This window comes from Thalassophryne amazonica, chromosome 2 (assembly GCF_902500255.1).
Source record: "Thalassophryne amazonica chromosome 2, fThaAma1.1, whole genome shotgun sequence".
NCBI classification, from domain to species: Eukaryota; Metazoa; Chordata; class Actinopteri; order Batrachoidiformes; family Batrachoididae; genus Thalassophryne; species Thalassophryne amazonica.
In genome coordinates this window covers 102,407,974-102,427,865 of record NC_047104.1, presented here as the reverse complement: position 1 = coordinate 102,427,865, position 19,892 = coordinate 102,407,974, and the positions used below count along the sequence as shown (strand labels likewise).

The 19,892-nt window shown below is 41.4% G+C and overlaps 1 protein-coding gene across 1 annotated transcript in view; it reads left to right on the top strand.

The window, feature by feature from the left end:
* Positions 1 to 19,892, top strand: part of ctr9 (CTR9 homolog, Paf1/RNA polymerase II complex component) — a 31,197-nt gene extending 11,305 nt beyond the window's left edge. The window contains 17 exon segments of the mRNA XM_034190808.1: positions 74 to 310; positions 482 to 700; positions 4,546 to 4,729; positions 5,985 to 6,073; positions 11,789 to 11,974; positions 12,142 to 12,208; positions 12,211 to 12,228; positions 12,316 to 12,464; positions 14,611 to 14,727; positions 14,818 to 14,963; positions 16,918 to 16,989; positions 18,296 to 18,431; positions 18,597 to 18,743; positions 18,826 to 18,971; positions 19,054 to 19,150; positions 19,244 to 19,356; positions 19,440 to 19,892. Of these exon segments, the coding sequence (XP_034046699.1) occupies positions 74 to 310; positions 482 to 700; positions 4,546 to 4,729; positions 5,985 to 6,073; positions 11,789 to 11,974; positions 12,142 to 12,208; positions 12,211 to 12,228; positions 12,316 to 12,464; positions 14,611 to 14,727; positions 14,818 to 14,963; positions 16,918 to 16,989; positions 18,296 to 18,431; positions 18,597 to 18,743; positions 18,826 to 18,971; positions 19,054 to 19,150; positions 19,244 to 19,356; positions 19,440 to 19,833 (2,517 nt within the window). The 3' untranslated portion in view covers positions 19,834 to 19,892.

Below are 19,892 nucleotides of genomic sequence, written 5' to 3'. Positions count from 1 at the left end.
TGAGAATCCAGTGGCAGATTTTTGTTTGTTTGCCGTTTGTGATATGTGACGTGTCTGCTCTTATTTTCTGCAGGAGGACTATGACCAAGCTTTTCAGTACTACTACCAGGCCACTCAGTTTGCCTCATCCACATTTGTGTTGCCCTTCTTTGGTTTGGGGCAGATGTATGTCTATCGAAGAGACAAGGAGAATGCAGCACAATGCTTCGAGAAGGTTCTAAAAGCTTACCCCAACAATTATGAAACCATGAAAATTCTGGGCTCTCTCTATGCCACATCTGATGATCAGGAAAAGCGAGACATTGCCAAAGTATGTACCTTGTACATATGCTCAGTAACATTTGATTTCTTGTGATGAAATAGGTTATTTGAATGCACTAGTCTCTCAGAAAGTGTCTGGAATACGGGAATGTGAAATTATCTTTTGAGAGAGATTTTCCAAAATTTTCAATTGTGGGAAAATGTTGCTTCTCTGCAATAGGGTCATTTAAAGAAGGTAACTGAGCAGTACCCAGATGATGTGGAGGCATGGATTGAGCTTGCACAGATCCTAGAGCAGACTGACATCCAAGGAGCACTCTCTGCTTACGGTACAGCGACCCGCATTCTACAGGAGAAGGTGCAGGCAGATGTTCCACCTGAAATCCTCAACAACCTGGGGGCGCTTCATTTCAGACTGGGCAACCTGGGAGAAGCCAAGGTAGCTTGTCCAAGACAGCTAGCGTAGTGCAGCATTGGTTATAGTGAAAGTCATAAAATTGTGATAACTATGTACCAACTAAATGGCTAGATACATTAAAATATATATATGCAGTTGTATGCAAAAGTTTGGACACCCCTGATAATTTTCATGATTTTCTTTTATAAATCATTGGATGTCTGGATCAGAAAATTCAGTTAAATATATCCTATAGCAGGTGAACACACTGATATTTGAGAAGTGAAATGAAGTTTCTAGTATCTACAGAAAGTGTGCAATAATTATTTAAACAAAATTGGGCAGGTGCATACATTTGGGCACCCTTGTCATTTTATTGATTTGAATACATTTAGCACTAATTATTGGGACACAAAATTGGTTTGGTAAGCTCATTGACCCTTGACCTCCTTACACAGGTGAATCCAATCATGAGAACGGGTATTTAAGGTGACCATTTGCAAATGTTTCCCCTCTTTGCATCTCTTCTAATGAGTGGCAACATGGGAGCCCCTAAACAGCTCTCAAATGACCTGAAAACAAAGATTGTTCAACATCATGGTTTAGGGGAAGGATACAAAAAGCTACCTCAGAGATTTCTGCTGTCAGTTTCCATTGTGAGGAACATAGTGAGGAAATGGAAGACCACAGGCACAGTACTAGTTAAGGCCCAGAGTGGCAGGCCAAGAAACATCTGAGATAAGCTGAAGTGAATGATGGTGAGAACAGTCATAGTCAACCCACAGACCTGCTCCAAAGACCTACACCATGATCTTGCTGCAGATAGTGTCTCTCTGCATCGTTCAACTATACAGTGCACTTTACACAAGAAGATGCTGTATGATGCTGTAATGCAGAGGAAGCCTTTTTTGCATACACGCCACAAACAGTCACTTGAGGTATGCTAAAGCACATTTGGACAAGCCAGCTTAATTTTGGAATAAGGTGTGAAAAAGAACACAGCATTCCAAGAAAAACACTCGCTACCTACAGTAAAATTTGGAGGTGGTTCCATCATGCTGTGGGGCCAGTGCAGGTATTGGGAATATGGTTAAAGTTGAGGGTCACATGGATTCCAGTCAATATTAGCAGATACTTGAGAACAACGTTCATGAATCAGTGACAAAGTTGAAGTTGCGCCGGGGCTGGATCTTTCAACAAGACAATGACCCTAAACACTACTCAAAATCTACTAAGGTATTCATGCAGAGAAACAAGTACAACATTCTGGAATGGCAATCTCAGTCCCCAGACCTGAATATTATTGAAAATCTGTGGCCGGCTGTCCATGCTCGGAAACCAACAAACCTGAGATGTTTTGTAAAGGAGAATGGTCCAAAATATCTTTAACCAGAATCCAGACTCTCATAGGAAGCGATCAGAAGCTGTTATTTCTGCAAAAGGAGGATCAGCTAAATATTTATGTATTTTTTTCTGTTGGGGTGCCCAAATTTATGCACCTGCCTAATTTTGTTTAAATAAATATTGCAAATTTTCTGTAAATCCTATAAATTTCATTTCACTTCTGAAATATCACTGTTTGTCTGCTATATGATCTATTTAACTGAAATTTCTGATCCAAACAACCAATGATTTATAAAGCAAAATCATGGAAATCATCAGGGGTGCCCAAACTGTTGCGTACAAGTGTGTGTGTGTGTGTGTGTGTGTGAGAGAGAGTATATATATTAAAAAAGTATCGGACCTTTTTATTTTTTGCAAAAACCTGATGGATTTGAATTACGTGTACTTGCATGAGCAAACCTTGAACCTTTGTGCGCATGCGTGAACTATTTCACACCTGTCGATTGCATCATTTTCTGGTAAGCAGCCTTTGTGTGAGGACATGTGTAGTGCGCTCGACGGATTTTCATTTCAAGGAAAAAGACGGAACGACTGGAGCAGCGCTGCATCAGATTTTGCCAGAAACTGGGCGACAGCCAGGTGGAAACCATTCGGATGATTCAGACGGCTTTCACTGACTTTTCAGTCATGTGACTATCCGAGAAATTGTGGAAGAGGTGGGCATGTCACAGCATGTCCTGTGAGAATTCAACACGAAGGCGCTTTTGCTCTGCTGTCAGCAGCAGCATGAATTTCACAGCCACTCTTTCATGGCCAAATCTTCTGTCACAGTGGAATGTACCGAAAAAGTGCTGATGTCCACCTCTTCCGCAATTTCTCGGACAGTCACACGACGGCCCCGCATCACCACAGCGTTCACTTTGGAATGATCTGGTCATTTCAGCATGTTGATGGCCGACCGGAGCGTGGCTCGCTCTCCACCGTTGTGTGGACGTCTTTAAACCGGTTGTACCGCTCCTTAATCTGTGTGATGCCCGTAGGATCGTCACCGAAAGCCGTCTGAATAATCTGAATGGTTTCCACCTGGCTGTCGCCCAGTTTCTGGCAAAATTTGATGCAGTAGCGCTGCTCCAGTAGTTACGTCTTTTTTCTTGAAATGAAAATCCGCCGAGCGCACTACACGTCCTCACACAAAGGCTGCTTACCAGAAAATGATGCAATCAACAAGTGTGAAAAAGTTCACGCATATATATATATATATATATATATATATATATATATACATACTCAACAAAAATATAAACGCAACACTTTTGGTTTTGCTTCCATTTTGTATGAGATGAACTCAAAGATCTAAAACTTTTTCCACATACACAGTATCACCATTTCCCTCAAATATTGTTCACAAACCAGTCTAAATCTGTGATAGTGAGCACTTCTCCTTTGCTGAGATAATCCATCCCACCTCACAGGTGTGCCATATCAAGATGCTGATTAGACACCATGATTAGTGCACAGGTGTGCCTTAGACTGTCCACAATAAAAGGCCACTCTGAAAGGTGCAGTTTTGTTTTATTGGGGGGGGGATACCAGTCAGTATCTGGTGTGACCACCATTTGCCTCATGCAGTGCAACACATCTCCTTCGCATAGAGTTGATCAGGTTGTCAATTGTGGCCTGTGGAATGTTGGTCCACTCCTCTTCAATAGCTGTGCGAAGTTGCGACGACGAACTGGAGTCAGGTCGAGACCCCAATGAGGATGATGAGCATGCAGATGAGCTTCCCTGAGACGGTTTCTGACAGTTTGTGCAGAAATTCTTTGGTTATGCAAACCGATTGTTTCAGCAGCTGTCCGAGTGGCTGGTCTCAGGCGATCTTGGAGGTGAACATGCTGGATGTGGAGGTCCTGGGCTGGTGTGGTTACACGTGGTCTGCGGTTGTGAGGCTGGTTGGATGTACTGCCAAATTCTCTGAAACGCTTTTGGAGATGGCTTATGGTAGAGAAATGAACATTCAATACACGAGCAACAGCTCTGGTTGACATTCCTGCTGTCAGCATGCCAATTGCACGCTCCCTCAAATCTTGCGACATCTGTGGCATTGTGCTGTGTGATAAAACTGCACCTTTCAGAGTGGCCTTTTAATGTGGGCAGTCTAAGGCACACCTGTGCACTAATCATGGTGTCTAATCAGCATCTTGATATGGCACACCTTTGAGGTGGGATGGATTATCTCAGCAAAGGAGAAGTGCTCACTATCACAGATTTAGACTGGTTTGTGAACAATATTTGAGGGAAATGGTGATATTGTGTATGTGGAAAAAGTTTTAGATCTTTGAGTTCATCTCATACAAAATGGGAGCAAAACCAAAAGTGTTGCGTTTATATTTTTGTTGAGTGTATATATGTGTGTGTATATATATATATATTATGTGTATGTATGTGTATATATATGTATGTGTATGTGTGTAATCATGAAAACAACTGACAATGTGCAACAACCAGTGATGCAGTATCATTGTTGGCTCATGTCTTATACACAGAAATACTTTCTTGCTTCTCTGGACCGGGCTAAGGCTGAGGGAGAACACGATGAGCATTACTACAATGCCATTTCTGTCACCACTTCCTATAATCTGGCCCGCTTATATGAGGCGATGTGCGAATTTCATGAAGCGGAGAAGCTCTACAAAAACATCCTGAGGGAGCATCCTAACTATGTAGACTGTAAGTGTGTTCAGCAGTGCATATGTTCATACCTTGAACACATACACATGCTCTCTGTGTGTGTGTGTGTGTGTGTGTGTGTGTGTGTGTGTGTGTGTGTGTGTGTGTGTGTGTGTGTGTGTGTGTGTGTGTGTGTGTGTGTGTGTGTGTGTAATGTTCCACCACCATGCAAGACAATGAGACCTATGTTGACAGTCTGTAGTTTGTAAAGGAGTGTGCCAATGTATTTGGGCCTGACTGACCACGCATTGCTCTCCACGTGGCACAAAATGCTTGCCTTAAAATTGAATACTTGCTCCCAAAGGGGCAATATAAAGTCACCTAATTGAGCGTAAAATCAACTAATCAATATCTGTCATTACCTTTAAGACATAAATATGCAAAGTTCTTGCATGTTGGTAATTGGGGGTGTCTTTTGAGAATTACAAGGTTTTCTTGGTGATGCAACAACTTCGCACACAAAGCACATGTGCAGCAGGACGAAGTACCACAAAATGCTATGTGTGACATTTGTCCACTGACCACCATGAAGGTTTGTAAGGTGCTGTTGTTTCAGCTTTAAAAGGGACCATCCATCCATTTTCTGTACCCACTTAACTCCAGTTAAGGGTCATGGGGGCCCTGGAGTCCATCTTAGCAGTCGTAGGGCATGAGGCAGAGTACACCCTGAACAAGACAGTCTGTTACAGGGCCACATAAAGACAGACAAACTTATTCACACGTCTATGAACAATTTAAAGTCTCAAATTCACCTAATCTGCACATCTTTGGATGTGGGAGGAAGCCAGAGCACCCAGAGGGAACCCACACAGACATGGGGAGAACATGAACACTCCACACAGAAAGGCCACAGGTGGGATGTGTTCTCATGACCTTTTTTGCTGTGAGGCAACAGTGCTAACCACTAAGCCACTGTGCTGCCGTTAAAAGGGACCTCGCATGCAAATTCCTAAATTAATTGGTGGGTCCACACAGATGCATCACTTGCAACACTGTTAGTAGGAAAGTAAAACCGTTTGCTTTTATGCTTTGGTGCACTCTGACACACATGCCGTTAAATTTAACGTGTGGTTATTGCTATGTGTTGTATCAAAGCACAGGTTGTTATAAATCTAAATGATGTTTTTTGTTTCAATGTTAGTTAGACTCTAGGGACGTGTGTATAGATTTGTATGTTTGTGAGGTTGAAGTATTTTATTAAACATAGCTGAACACTAGGCAGTTGAAGCACTTCTTGTGTATTCTTGTCATACAGGCTATTTGCGTCTGGGAGCGATGGCACGAGACAAAGGAAACTTCTATGAAGCTTCTGACTGGTTTAAGGAAGCACTGCAGATTAACCAGGTACTTTTAACAGATGTTGAAGTATAGTACTAACTTATCCCACTATACACTGTGTGATTTTTCAGATGACCCAGACGAAAGAATGGCGTTGTGAAAGAAACATGACATTCCTTAGTCATGGCTCTGAAAATAGTGGCCTCATGTCGCACTGTGTGACAGGTTCGAGGACAGCTGTTGTTCCACTCTTGAGACCAAAGGTGGTCTCAGAAAAATATCAGATATTTCAAATTTAAAAATGCAGCTTGAAATGGCTCAGTCCAACTAAAGTCCATCCATCCATGTAGTCGGGCTGAACTTACATGACTCAGGGCTTGAAATAGTACGTGCATATGCTAATTTGTGCATGTATTATTCGAGCGGTGCACATAATTTTATACTGCACTTGCACTGGTGCAGATAACTTGATCCAAGTTTTATTAACTATAAGCACCAGTAGAATGAACCAGTAAAGGAATAAATACGGAAAAAAAACAATTTCCAGTGTGTTGTCTTCGACTTCCCTGCGTTTTATGACTCAGACACACGGAGCGAGTTGCTGTGCTCCATTTGTTGTGTTTGCACACGCACATGTAAACAAAGAAAAGAAAAAACTGGCTGGCTGCAGTTCCCTCTCTCTCTCCCCCTCAAACTCTGTCATCATTGTGTTATAAACCAGTCACCATTTGTTTTATTATACATCTGTGTAGTTAATAAAATTATCTTCACACATGATTAGTTCACATGCGCACATGAAGAAAAAAAGTGGCTGCCACTGCGGTTCCTTTAAGGAACCCGGGAGAGGTCACTTAAAGTGATTTTTTTTTTTTTTTTTTTTTTTTTTTTTTTCAGGCCATGATAATTTGTGCGCACGTTTTCCTTTAATTGAGCACATGAATTAATAAAACGTGCTCTCAAATTAATAAAACGTGCGCACGTTTTCCTGGCCATGATAATTTGCACACGTTTTCCTTTAATTGAGCCCTCGAATTAATAAAACGTGTGCACGTTTTCCTTTCGTTCAAAATGAACTTCATAATATGACCGAAATTGTCATCTTCACGGCGGGGAGACGCTTCAACCTCAGCATCCTTTTTAATGTGCTTAAACGCCAGATGATCCCATGCTGGGCAGTTGGAGTTCTCTGTATGTCCTTGTGCACCCAAACCATGATGATATACCTTGACCAGATCCATTTCTAATGGCAAATGTATTACACTGTCTCCTGGTTTGTTGGCTAATAGTCAGCATTTATGTGTCAAGACAATATTGAGTGCACATTTTACAAATTGTGGCCACATTTAAGTAGATCGTGCCCTTGTTTTACTCAAACGATGCTTTAAACGTGCGCGCAATATAATAAAACTAGCGCACAATATAATAAAACGTGCACACGATATAATAAAACGTGCGCACATTCCACATGCAAACCATTTTCTGATGACATTTCCAGGGCTCCATAGTTCCTCGCTCTCTCTCCCCTGAAACTCTGTCATAATTGTGTTATAAACCAGTCATCATTTGTTTTATTATACATCTGTGTAGTTATTAAATAAAATAATCTTCACGGACGATTCGTTCGCGCGCGCACACGTGAAAAAAAAAAAACTGTGGAGACAGCAGCAGCGCAAACTCTCCCCCAGAGAGGAATTAAGACACACCAGAGGAGGAGTTTTAAGGTTGATTTAAGACTGACTTTTGGTTGTGCAAGTAACTTTTTTTGGTGCAAGTAATTTTTTTGTTACTAGCACCAGTGCAAGTAGGTTAAGAAATGTATTTCGACCCCTGTGACTGCTGAAATCTTGCAGTGTGTGCTGGGCTTTAACAAGACGGTCGTAGTCGGGCTCTAATAATCGAAAGTAGACACTAACAGTTGCCTGGAGGCCCAGGGTCAGTTTTTGGCTTTGAGTTAATATGGCCATCAAAACTTGATATTTCACTGTCAGTTGAGAAATTGAGTCATTAAATTTTATGATGTAACCATGGACTGCAGTGATGCAAAATCTTTTTCTCCAAGACCAGACATTCCTACTGGCTTGGTTGTCTCAGCCAAGCACTCAATCTTGTGTTGGTGCTTCCAGATTGAATTCAGTCATGGCTAAAAGTTTTGAAGTTTTACTTCAATTTTAATGAACAAGAAGAAGGACCTTTTTTCATTGTAGATACATACATGCAATGACATTTGTCCTCTGAATTTAACCATCCTAATTACAGTTAGACACAATCCAACCACTAAGAGCTGTGGGCAGCCACTGAGCTCAAATGCATCATGTTTCCACTGATAATTCTTGGGATGTTTCTACAGCTTAATTGGAGTCCTCCTGGGGTAAATTCAGTTGACTGGACATGATTTGGAAAGGTTGACACTTGACACAGTTGACAGTGCATGTCAGATCACAAACGAAGTATGAAGTCAAAGGAATTGTCTATAGACCTCTGAGACAGGATTGTCTCGAAGTACAAATCTGGGGAAAGGGGACAGAAACATTTCTGCTGTTTTGAAGGTCCCAATGAGCACAGTAGCCTCCATCTTCCATAAATGGAAGAAGTTTGGATCCACCAGGACTCTTCTTAGAGCTGGCCGCCCATCTGAACTGAGCGACTGGGGAGAAGGGCCTTCAGGGAGGTGACCAAGAACCTGATGGTCACTCTGTCAGAGCTCCAGCATTCCTCTTTGAAGAGAGGAGAACCTTCCAGTAGGACAACCATCTCTGCAGCAATCCTCCAATCAGGCCTGTATGGTAGAGTGGCCAGACGGAAGCCACTACTTAGTAAAAGGCACGTCAGCTCACTTGGAGTTTGCCAAGAGGCACCTGAAGGACTCTCAGACCACGAGAATCAAAATTCTCTGGTTTGATGAGCCAAAGATTGAACTCTTTGGCATGAATGCCAGGCATCATGTTTGGAGGAAACCAGGCACCATCCCTATATTGAAGCATGGTGGTGGCAGCATCATGCTGTGCGGATGTTTTTCAGTGGCAGGAACTGGGAGACTAGTCAGGATTGGGGGAAAGATGAATACAGCAATGTACAGAGACATCCTGGATTAAAAACCTGCTCCAGAGCGCTCTTGACCTCAGACTGGGGCAACGGTCCATCTTTCAGCAAGACAATGACCCAAACCACACAGCCAAGATATCAATGGAGTGGCTTCAGGACAACTCTGTGAATGTCCTTGAGTGGCCCAGCCAGAGCCCAGCCCTGAATCCGATTGAACACGTCTGGAGAGATCTGAAAATGGCTGTGCACCGACACTTCCTGTCCAACCTGATGGAGTTTGAGAGGTGATGCAAAGAGGAATGGGCAAAACTGCATAAAGATAGGTGCACCAAGCTTATGGCATCATATTCAAAAGACTTGAGGCTGTAATTGCTGTCAAAGATGCTTCAATAAAGTATTGTGCAAAGGCTGTGAATTCTTGTGTGTGTGTGTGTGTGTGTGTATATATATATATTTATATATACACACAAAACCCCAATTCCAATGAAGTTGGGACATTGTGTAAATAAAAACAGAATACAATGATTTTCAAATCCTCTTCAACCTATATTCAATTGAATACACGACAAAGACAAGATATTTAATGTTCAAACTGATAAACTCTATTGTTTTTGTGCAAATATTTGCTCATTTTGAAATGGATGCCTGCAACACGTTTCAAAAAAGCTGGGACACTGGTATGTTTACCACTGTGTTACATCACCTTTCCTTCTAACAACACTCAATAAGTGTTTGGAAACTGAGGACACTAATTGTTGAAGCTTTGTAGGTGGAATTCTTTCCCACTCTTGCTTGATGTACGACTTCAGTTGTTCAACAGTTCGGGGTCTCCGTTGTCGTATTTTACGCTTCATAATGCGCCACACATTTTCAATGGGCGACAGGTCTGGACTGCAGGCAGACCAGTCTAGTACCTCCACTCTTTTGCTACGAAGCCACGCTGTTATAACATGTGCAGAATGTGGCTTGGCATTGTCTGGCTGAAATAAGCAGGGATGTCCCTGAAAAAGACCTTGCTTGGATGGCAGCATGTGTTGCTCCAAAACCTGGATCTACCTTTCAGCATTTAATGGTGCCATCACAGATGTGTAAGTTGCCCTTACCATGGGCACTAACACAACCCCATACCATCACAGATGCTGGCTTTTGAGCTTTGCGCTGGTAACAATCTGGATGGTCTTTTTCCTCTTTTGTCCAGAGGACATGACGTCCATGATTTCCAAAAACAATTTGAAATGTGGAAACATCAGACCACAACACACTTTTCCACTTTGCGTCTGTCCATTTCAAATGAGCTTGGCCCTACAGAAGGCGGCGGCGTTTCTAGATGTTGTTGATGTACGGCTTTTGCTTTGCATGGTAGAGTCTTAACTTGCACTTGTCAATGTAGTAACAAACTGTGTTAACTGACAATAGTTTTCTGAAGTGTTCCTGATCCCACCCGGTAAGATCCTTTACGCAGTGATGTCATTTTTTAATGCAGTGTTGCCTGAGGGATCGAAGGTCACGGGCATTCAATGTTGGTTTTCGGCCATATCGCTTACGTGTAGAAAGTTCTTCAGATTCTCTGAATCTTCTGATTACATTATGGACTGCAGATGATGGAATCCCTAAATTCCTTGCAATTGAACGTTGAAAAACATTGTTCTTAAACTGTTGGACTATTTTTTTTCACACAGTTGTTCACAAAGTGGTGATCCTTGCCCCATCTGTTGCTTGTTGCCCCTGTTCTAGCTTTTTTGAAACATGTTGCATGCATCCATTTCAAAATGAGCAAATATTTGCACAAAAAAAGTTTATCAGTTTGAACATTAAATATTTTTTCTTTGTGGTGTATTCAGATGAATATGGGTTGAAGAGGATTTGCAAATGATTGTATTCTGTTTTTATTTACATTTTGCACAATGTCCCAACTTCATTGGAATTGTGTGTGTGTGATTCTTAGTTATTTATTTTTAATAAATTTGCAAAAATTTCACAAAAACTTTGTTTCATTTTGCTATTATGGGGTAAATTAATTTACCCCATTTTGGAACAAGGCTGCAACATAAAAACATATGAAAAAAGTAAAGCACTATGAATACTTTCTGGATGCACTGTAAAGGCGCCTTGACACTTGCATGAATTTGATCCCCACACTGGCACACAATCTTGCTTGCCAGTGAGTGAACTCGTCATAAATGGTTGTGTGCAAAAAAAAAAAAAAAAAAAAAAAAATTAGACATGTTCAAAACTTATGGCATGCATTAATTTAGTGAACTAGTCGTGAACATTGTGCAACCTATTCAAAAACACTGCATGTCAATGCGTGCAGCACATCTGAACGGTTATGGCGAGATGTTACATCTGTAATAAACAAAACTTTACAGATACATTATCTAACTGATAAGAAGGAACGAAAATCCAACTGTTTTACCAATCCATTACAATATATAAGTAAATTACCTTTGAGACAAGATTCCAAATGCCTTCTCCACTGCACAGCGCACACGAGAAACCTGCTGCTGTACAGAGAAATGGTTTCATCAGCCAAGTTCTGACAGCAAATCTGTCATCAGCTACAGGATACAAAATGAATATTTTATACATGGAGTCCAGGAGGTCAACGCCTGAGGCATTGCATGATGAATTGCGTGGCATTAGGAGATCAAATTCATGCAAGTGTCAAGGTCCCTTAAGTAATAGTGGTCATGTTGTGGTCAATATAATCTGATCTGCACTTGGCTGTTTTGTGTGCAGGATCACCCAGATGCCTGGTCCCTTATTGGAAACCTTCATTTGGCCAAACAAGAATGGGGACCAGGTCAGAAGAAATTTGAGCGTATTCTGAAGCAGCCATCCACTCAAAATGACACCTACTCCATGCTGGCTCTGGGAAACGTATGGCTGCAGACTCTCCACCAGCCAACCAGAGACCGAGAAAAGGTACAGACTCCTATATGAACCTCATAGACGTGGAAAAGAGCACAGCGAAAAATGTGGCAATTTAATTTTTGGGGGGGAAGCATAGTTTAATGGTATTTCCAGATACAGGTGATGTAAGGTAGAAAGTGATAGTTCCTCATTTGAAGCAAATGGTTTTGTCTTACCAGGAAAAGAGACACCAGGATCGAGCCTTGGCGATATACAAACAAGTTCTGCGTAATGATGCAAAGAATCTTTTGCTGCCAATGGCATTGGTGTGTACAGCTTTCATGTTTTTTTTTGTTGTTTTTTTTTTTTTCTTTGTCCTCTCGTGATGTCTCTAAAAATGTATTTTTGTCCAGGTGCTGTCTTGGCCCATAAGGGCTACTTCAGAGAAGCTCGTGATGTCTTTGCACAGGTGAGGGAAGCTACAGCAGACATCAGTGATGTGTGGCTCAATCTGGCTCACATCTATGTGGAACAGAAGCAGTACATCAGCGCTGTCCAAATGGTAATGCCCTCAGCTTTGCTGAATTATGCCTTGACACTGTGTGTATATTATATTGTCATGCTTGCATGTGTGAGTGAACATGACATGAAGCACATCATTGTGTATGCACATTACTTTTATGAACACCATTTTGTGGGCTCAGAAAAATGCCAAATACTTTATGAAGCCCGCTGCCTCATTTAGCCATCACACTCAACACCACCACACGGTGGCACTTGATCCTCACACAGTAGGTATCCCCTGGGGAGCGAATGGGCTGATTTGTTTATTGAGCATATACTTGCATGTTAATAAGGATGTTGTAGTTTTCTAACTGCCATTAATTAAGAATGCTTCGATGGACACATTATATTAAGAATGAGTGTAAATGATGGTGAGGTAAAGGAGATAACATACAGATACAGTAGTGTTAAGAATAATAGTAGTGCTATGTGACTAAAAAGATTAATCCAGGTTTTGAGTATATTTCTTATTGTTACATGGGAAACAAGGTACCAGTAGATTCAGTAGATTCTCCCAAATCCAACAAGACCAAGCATTCATGATATGCACACTCTTAAGGCTATGAAATTGGGCCATTAGTAAAAAAAAAAAAAAAAAAAAAAAAGAGTAGAGAAGGGGGTGTTCACAATAATAGTAGTGTGGCATTCAGTCAGTGAGTTCGTCACTTGGAACAAACAGGTGTGAATCAGGTGTCCCCTATTTAAGGATGAAGCCAGCACCTGTTGAACATGCTTTTCTCTTTGAAAGCCTGAGGAAAATGGGATGTTCAAGACATTGTTCAGAAGAACAGCGTAGTTTGATTAAAAAGGTGATTGGAGAGGGGAAAAGTTATACGCAGGTGCAAAAAAAGTATAGGCTGTTCATCTACAATGATCTCCAATGCTTTAAAATGGACAAAAAAACAGATGCGTGGAAGAAAACAGAAAAAAACCATCAAAATGGATAGAAGAATAACCAGAATGGCAAAGGCTCACCCATTGATCAGCTCCAGGATGATCAAAGACAGTCTGGAGTTACCTGTAAGTGCTGTGACAGTTAGAAGAAGCCGATGTGAAGCTAATTTATTTGCAATTATTACAATTTGCCAAAGAACACATCAACTGGCCTAAAGAGAAATGGAGGAATATTTTGTGGACTGATAAGAGTAAAACTGTTTTGGTTTTTTTTGGGTCCAAGGGCCACAGACAGTTTGTGAGATGACCCCCAAACTCTGAATTCAAGCCACAGTTCACAGTGAAGACAGTGAAGCATGGCAATGCAAGCATCATGATATGGGCATGTTTCTCCTACTATGGTGTTGGGCCTATATATCACATACCAGGTATTATGGATCAGTTTGGATATGTCAAAATACTTGAAGAGGTCATGTTGCCTTATGCTGAAGAGGACATGCCCTTGAAATGGGTGTTTCAACAAGACAATGACCCCAAGCACACTAGTAAACAAGCAAAATCTTGGTTCCAAACCAACAAAATGAATGCCTCGCAGATGTGAAGAAATCATGAAAAACTGTGGTTATACAACTAAATACTAGTTTAGTGATGCTACTATTATTGTGAACACCCCCTTTTCTACTTTTTTTTTTTACTAATATCCCAATATCATAGCCTTAAGAGTGTGCATATCACGAATGCTTGGTCTTGTTGGATTTGTGAGAATCTACTGAATGTACTAGTACCATGTTTCCCATGTAACAATAAAAAATATACTCAAAACCTGGATTAATCTTTTTAGTCACATAGCACTACTATTATTCTTAACACTACTGTATCTGTATGTTATCTCCTTTACCTCACCATCATTTACACTCATTCTTACACTCATCATTTACATTCATTCTTTTCTATTCATTTCATTCATTCTGTTCTATTCTGAACACTACTGTATGCTCATTTGTGTTCCATTTCAGCAACCATAAATCAAGAATTCTTTGAGAGACTTTCTTTTTGAAATGTGTATAAATTGTGGACAAGTTAGATATACTCGTATGTTGCTTTGAAATGTTGCATTTTTTTTAAAGTGAATATTCCAGGGTGCCCTAACCTTGGTGGGACAAAAGGTCATCATCCATTTGTCTCTCGTTAAATATGTTTCAGTTCATGTTTGGTTTCTCTGCAGTTGACTGCTTCATTGTTTTCCACAGTATGAGAACTGCCTGAAAAAGTTTTACAAATATCAGAACACTGAGGTGCTGCTCTATCTTGCAAGAGCACTATTCAAATGTGGCAAACTCCAAGAGTGCAAACAAATGCTGCTGAAGGTAGAGTCCCAAAAAGAAAAGAAAAAAATCTTTATTTTTTTAACATAGAATGAAGAATTTCATTTTGTTTTTCTGTCGTTTAACAATAAGGCACGTCATGTGGCACCCAGTGACACCGTGCTCATGTTCAATGTGGCCCTGGTGCTGCAGAGACTTGCCACGCTTGTCCTGAAAGATGAGAAGAGCAACCTGAAGGCTGTGCTTAGTGCTGTCAAAGAACTTGAACTGGCTCACAGGTAAGGAGAGTTAATAACACATTTTAGCTCACCTGGATCAAAGGACCGATATTTGGTATGTCCTACCCGTAAGGACATCAAAGTTTGTTTGAGGTGTTCCATTCAGATTTCAAATATGGCCACCATGGCTGCCATCTTGAGAATTTCATATATAGCCATTTGTCAGCTATTTATGAAGCAACTGAGCTGAAATTTGGTACATGGGTAGGAATCAGTAAGCCCAAAAGCAAAATCTGATGATTTTGCGAATCTATCTGGATAGGCCATGCCCATTTGCACGTTGTTAACTTGTTGGCCATTTTTATTTTTTTATTTTTTTTTTTATTATTTTATGTGATTATGTTTTTTCGAACGGTGCTTGGATCCTGTGAATCACTGCTCGTGGCTCTATTTTGATTTTGACCTTGTTATGACCTTTGGAGTTTGGCTATGCCTGCTTTTCTAGCTGAAACTGTGGTCTCTTCAGGGCTGTGAAAACTCCGCGGATCTGAGGAATTCCGTGGATTTCATCATGGGGAGGAGGGGGGGGTGTTAGTGTTGTACTCTGTAATTGTCATCACTGACTTTTTAAAATGCCTATCGCAACGCGTTTCTTTTTTGTGACATCGTACAAGTTTTATAAGTCCGCGGACACTGATCTGTGTGTTACAGATACAAATCTGTGTCCTTGGATCCGCGGAACTTCGCGGAGGAGAAATGCCACTCAAAGCGTAGCTGTTATGACAGTTGCCATAAAGCGGGACTGTTTGGTTGCTGCGGCGACGCTGTGTGGCTCCTGTAAGACGCTTAAGTTAAATGTAGCATGTAGACATCGCAACTTTTAGAGCTCTCAAATTAAAAAAAAAAAGAATTGTGCAGCCTGTCTGTGTCACAGACCCACGTTGGACAGAGCGAAGATGGTGAGAAAGACGGCTTGAAAGAGTTTGACAAGGACAAGAATCTGTGGAATTGCCACTGGCTTCATGAACACACCTGAAAGATAAACGGGAAAAGTGAACTGTGATATCAGGAAACACTAAGAATTTTTCTCTCCCTGGAAAATAAACATTGTGCTGTTCAAACTGGATTTGTGACTTTTTTATTATTAATCAAGACTTTCTTTTATTGGAGAACAGACATTGTGGCTGTGAATGGATTTACATGAATTTACACAAGAATGTAAATTAGTTTATATTAATGTTGACTTTTTTCTTGGGAAAAAAGACACTGTGGATTACAGGAATTTACACAAGAAAGTGTGACTTTATACTATAAGGTGTGTTATTGATATTTTACCCTGATTTTCAAAATATTCTCCAAGCTTTAGCTGTGGTTTTTGAAATGCTGTAACAGTCTTTTCAGTCTTCTTGAATTTCATGTAGTTTAATTGTTCTGAGTTAATGTATAATTTGGTTTACAATTAAAAGGAAAATCATTCCATGTCCAACTTCCACGTCATATTCTGTTATTTCAACATTATCATTGACAGTTTAAATGAAAAATTGAGTCTAGGGTCATTTTAATATGCACTTCTTTTGAGATTTTTTTTTTCACCCAGGAGATGATGAAAATGTATCATTAGATACAAAATTAATTTGTTTTCTGGGGCATCGCAGGCTCTAAACCTCGACTCGACCCCCTGCAAATTTTCCTCAAATTTCACAATTTTCATTTCACAGCCCTGTCTCTTGTATCACACAGGTGAGTTACAGTGCCTGTGGCACTATTATTAACATTTTGGCCTCCCACATTGGATGATGTGAATAATAAAATGGAGAGTATTGCTGTATTAATGGCTACCAATCTGCAATAAATTCTGAAATGATTCATCTTTGGTTAAGTGCATGTTTTCATGTTAAGCTAATGGAGGTAACTGTGATATTACAAATGGAATAACAGAGCACATAATCAGCAGGAATAAGATAACCCTCTGGCTGTCTTGTGTTTAATTCAAGGTTTATCTCTTTGTATTCAGGTATTTCAACTACCTAAGCAAGTTTGGAGACAAAATGAGGTTTGACCTTGCTCTTGCTGCTTCTGAGGCCAGGTTAGTATTGTCCTCTGAAAGCAGCTGGTCCCTCATGCTACTGCAGGTGTACTTTGTGTGGGATTTTAACGTAACGGTTATAATTGTTTACTCTTCAGGGAAGAGAAGTTTTCCCACCAAATGGTTTCTAGAACAGATTTATGTCTCTGGGGTGTTAGGACACATTGGTTCATTCTCATATCTCAAATGACAAGTAACATCCTGTTGGGGTGGTTTAAGGAAAGAATCTGATAGTCTGTCGAATTACCTTAAATTAAATAGATTCTTAAAATGCAAAAACCAGTCTTTTAATTTGTGCCCCTCCCCATGCTCCTCTCGCCTGCTGATGAATCACTGCTGCTGTTATGATCAAAATTGTGACTAAGCAAATATCCTGAATTTGATGGTGGTGTTGTGAAGGTGTAGGAACACGGACCCACAACAGGGGGCGTTAAATGAACGGACAATGGATAAGCCAAACAGTAACAATTTAATGTTGTGAAGTGCACAACGGAATACAGACAAATACAGTTTTGGTACCACAGACAATTAAATGTTGCGTGACATGTGGGCAGGCTTGAGGATAGGAGACGTCCGTCCTGAACCGAGCCGGATCCCACATGGCCCTCACCACCAACGGATCTGAAGAACACCGGAGCCGCCAAGTCCTGGAGCCTCAGGTGGCCACCGTCTCCAGCTGTCAGACCTGGTACTGCTGGCAGAGAACAGAAACAGTTTTGATGAGTGTGAGTTCGCACACTCAGTAATCCCACCATCTGTGTTCTTATGGGAGGGAGCACCTCCAATCACACACTCATGCAGCTCCTGTCTAACCACTTATCTGGTTGGAGTGTGAAGCGAAGCCGTCGCTGATCACACCAAACGCCAATCCAGCAGATAAGGAAACACCACAGGAAAACGGCTTTAAAAGAGTTCAGACTAAGACACAGTTTTAAGTCAGCAGAGAAATTACCTCCAAGGTAGCTGATTTCTCGGCCGGGAGGTGGAGTTGCAGTCCGGCCTTTATGGTGGTGGTGATGTGATGTGGATGAGTGACAGCTGGTGCTGATGACGGGTGACAGGTGTCACTCCCGGTTGCTTGGTTGAAGCCCGCACTTCAAGCAGGGCGCCATCTGGTGGTGGTGGGCCAGCAGTACCTCCTCTGCCCATCATAAACATTGTAATAATGAGTGTTCATATTTCTGTGGAATTGGTATGAGATAGTGAAATTTAAAAGCTGCTGTTGTGAACATAGTCTGTTAATTAGGATCTTTTCTATGTTGGCATGAGTTGTAATCTCACTGGTTTTGTGGGATTTGACTTGTAGGCAGTGCTCTGACTTGCTGAGTCAGGCTCAGTACCATGTGGCACGGGCCAGGAAGCAGGATGAGGAGGAGAAGGAGCTCCGAGCCAAACAGGAACAGGAGCGGGACCTGCTGCGTCAGCAGCTGTTGAAAGAACGGGTATGTGTTGTGCTCCACTCCATCAACATTAAACCTTTCATCCAAAGCGATGATTGATGGTAATATTTCACCTTCACTAGGTTTTATTGTTGTGAAATGTGTGATTTTTGGATTCTGATCCCAAATTGACTGCTTTTAACTTGTTGGCCTACTATTACTGACTAGGAGGAAAAGCGAAACCGAGAGGCAGAGGAGCAGAAAAAGCTACTGGAGCAGAGAGCCTTGTTTGTGGAGAAGACAAAGAACTTGCTTACCTTTGCAGAGGGATCAAGGGAAATGTCTAAGGACAAGAAGAAGGGAGGCGGTGGTCGTGTAAGTGCTAGCACTGACACGAGCACTGAGTGTCAGAGACACAAAATTATTCTTTAACTTCTGTGTTTTCCCCCCTTTCAAGCGCAAGAAAGGAGGCGATATGGATGGGTTTGTCAATGATGACTCTGATGAAGATCTTCCAGTGAAGAAGAAGAAGAGAAAATCTGGTAGTGGCAGCGACCAAGAAGAAATTGAAGATGGAGAGAAGTTGCACAAGAAGAAGAAGAGGTGATTCTGCTCCAGTGAAATAAATGTGTATTTTAAATGTTGGTGTGCAGCTGGTCTTACTGGATGATATTTTGTATGTCAGACCCTCTAAAGCAGCAGGAGTTGATGACAGTGATGAAGAAGGAATGTCGCGGCCCAAGAAACAGCGTAAACCCAAAGAACGCAAAAAGTTTGTAAAGGTCATTATCGGGTTTTGTTCAAAAACTACTTTTGTAAGGTTTTAATCTTTTTTTCCAACATAATTAATGACAGAAAGCATTTTGTCCCTTCAGCCCCAGCCTGAGCGTCTTCCACCTTCTCTCAAAGGAAAGATCAAATCCAAGGCAATCATCTCATCTTCCGAGTCATCATCAGATGAGGATGGCCTGAAAATAGCAGAGGACAGGTAAAAGAATAAGTCCACCCCCCAACAGAAGCTAGTGCTGAAAGTGAGTGGAAAATGTATTTCTCCACTTTTGTTCTGTATAGAATCCAGAGAGACAGTGGATCAGGATCTGATGCTGGTGGCCACAGGAAGCATATTGCATCTGACAGTGACTCTGACACGGGTAGAAACCGTTCAGGCAGTGAGGCCGAAAGCCCCCGGCGCTCTGCAGCATCAGAGGATGACTCAGGCAGTGACCGTCCCGTGAAGAAAAGGAGAGTGCAGCCTCAATCCGACTCTGAGCCGTCAGACAACGAAAGCAAGAGGAGTCGGTCAGGATCAGATGATGAGTCTCGAAGTGGTTCACCTGTTGCAGCTTCAGACAGGGAATCAGACAGAGGCTCTGAGGCAGGATCATACAACCAGGGCTCCCCACGTCAATCGGACAATGCCTCCGAACCCGAGGGTTCCAACAATGATGACAATGACAGCGATTAATCCTCAGACTTGTCTTTTGTAAAGCCATGTCTGATTTTTTTTGTTTTTTTTTTTGAATG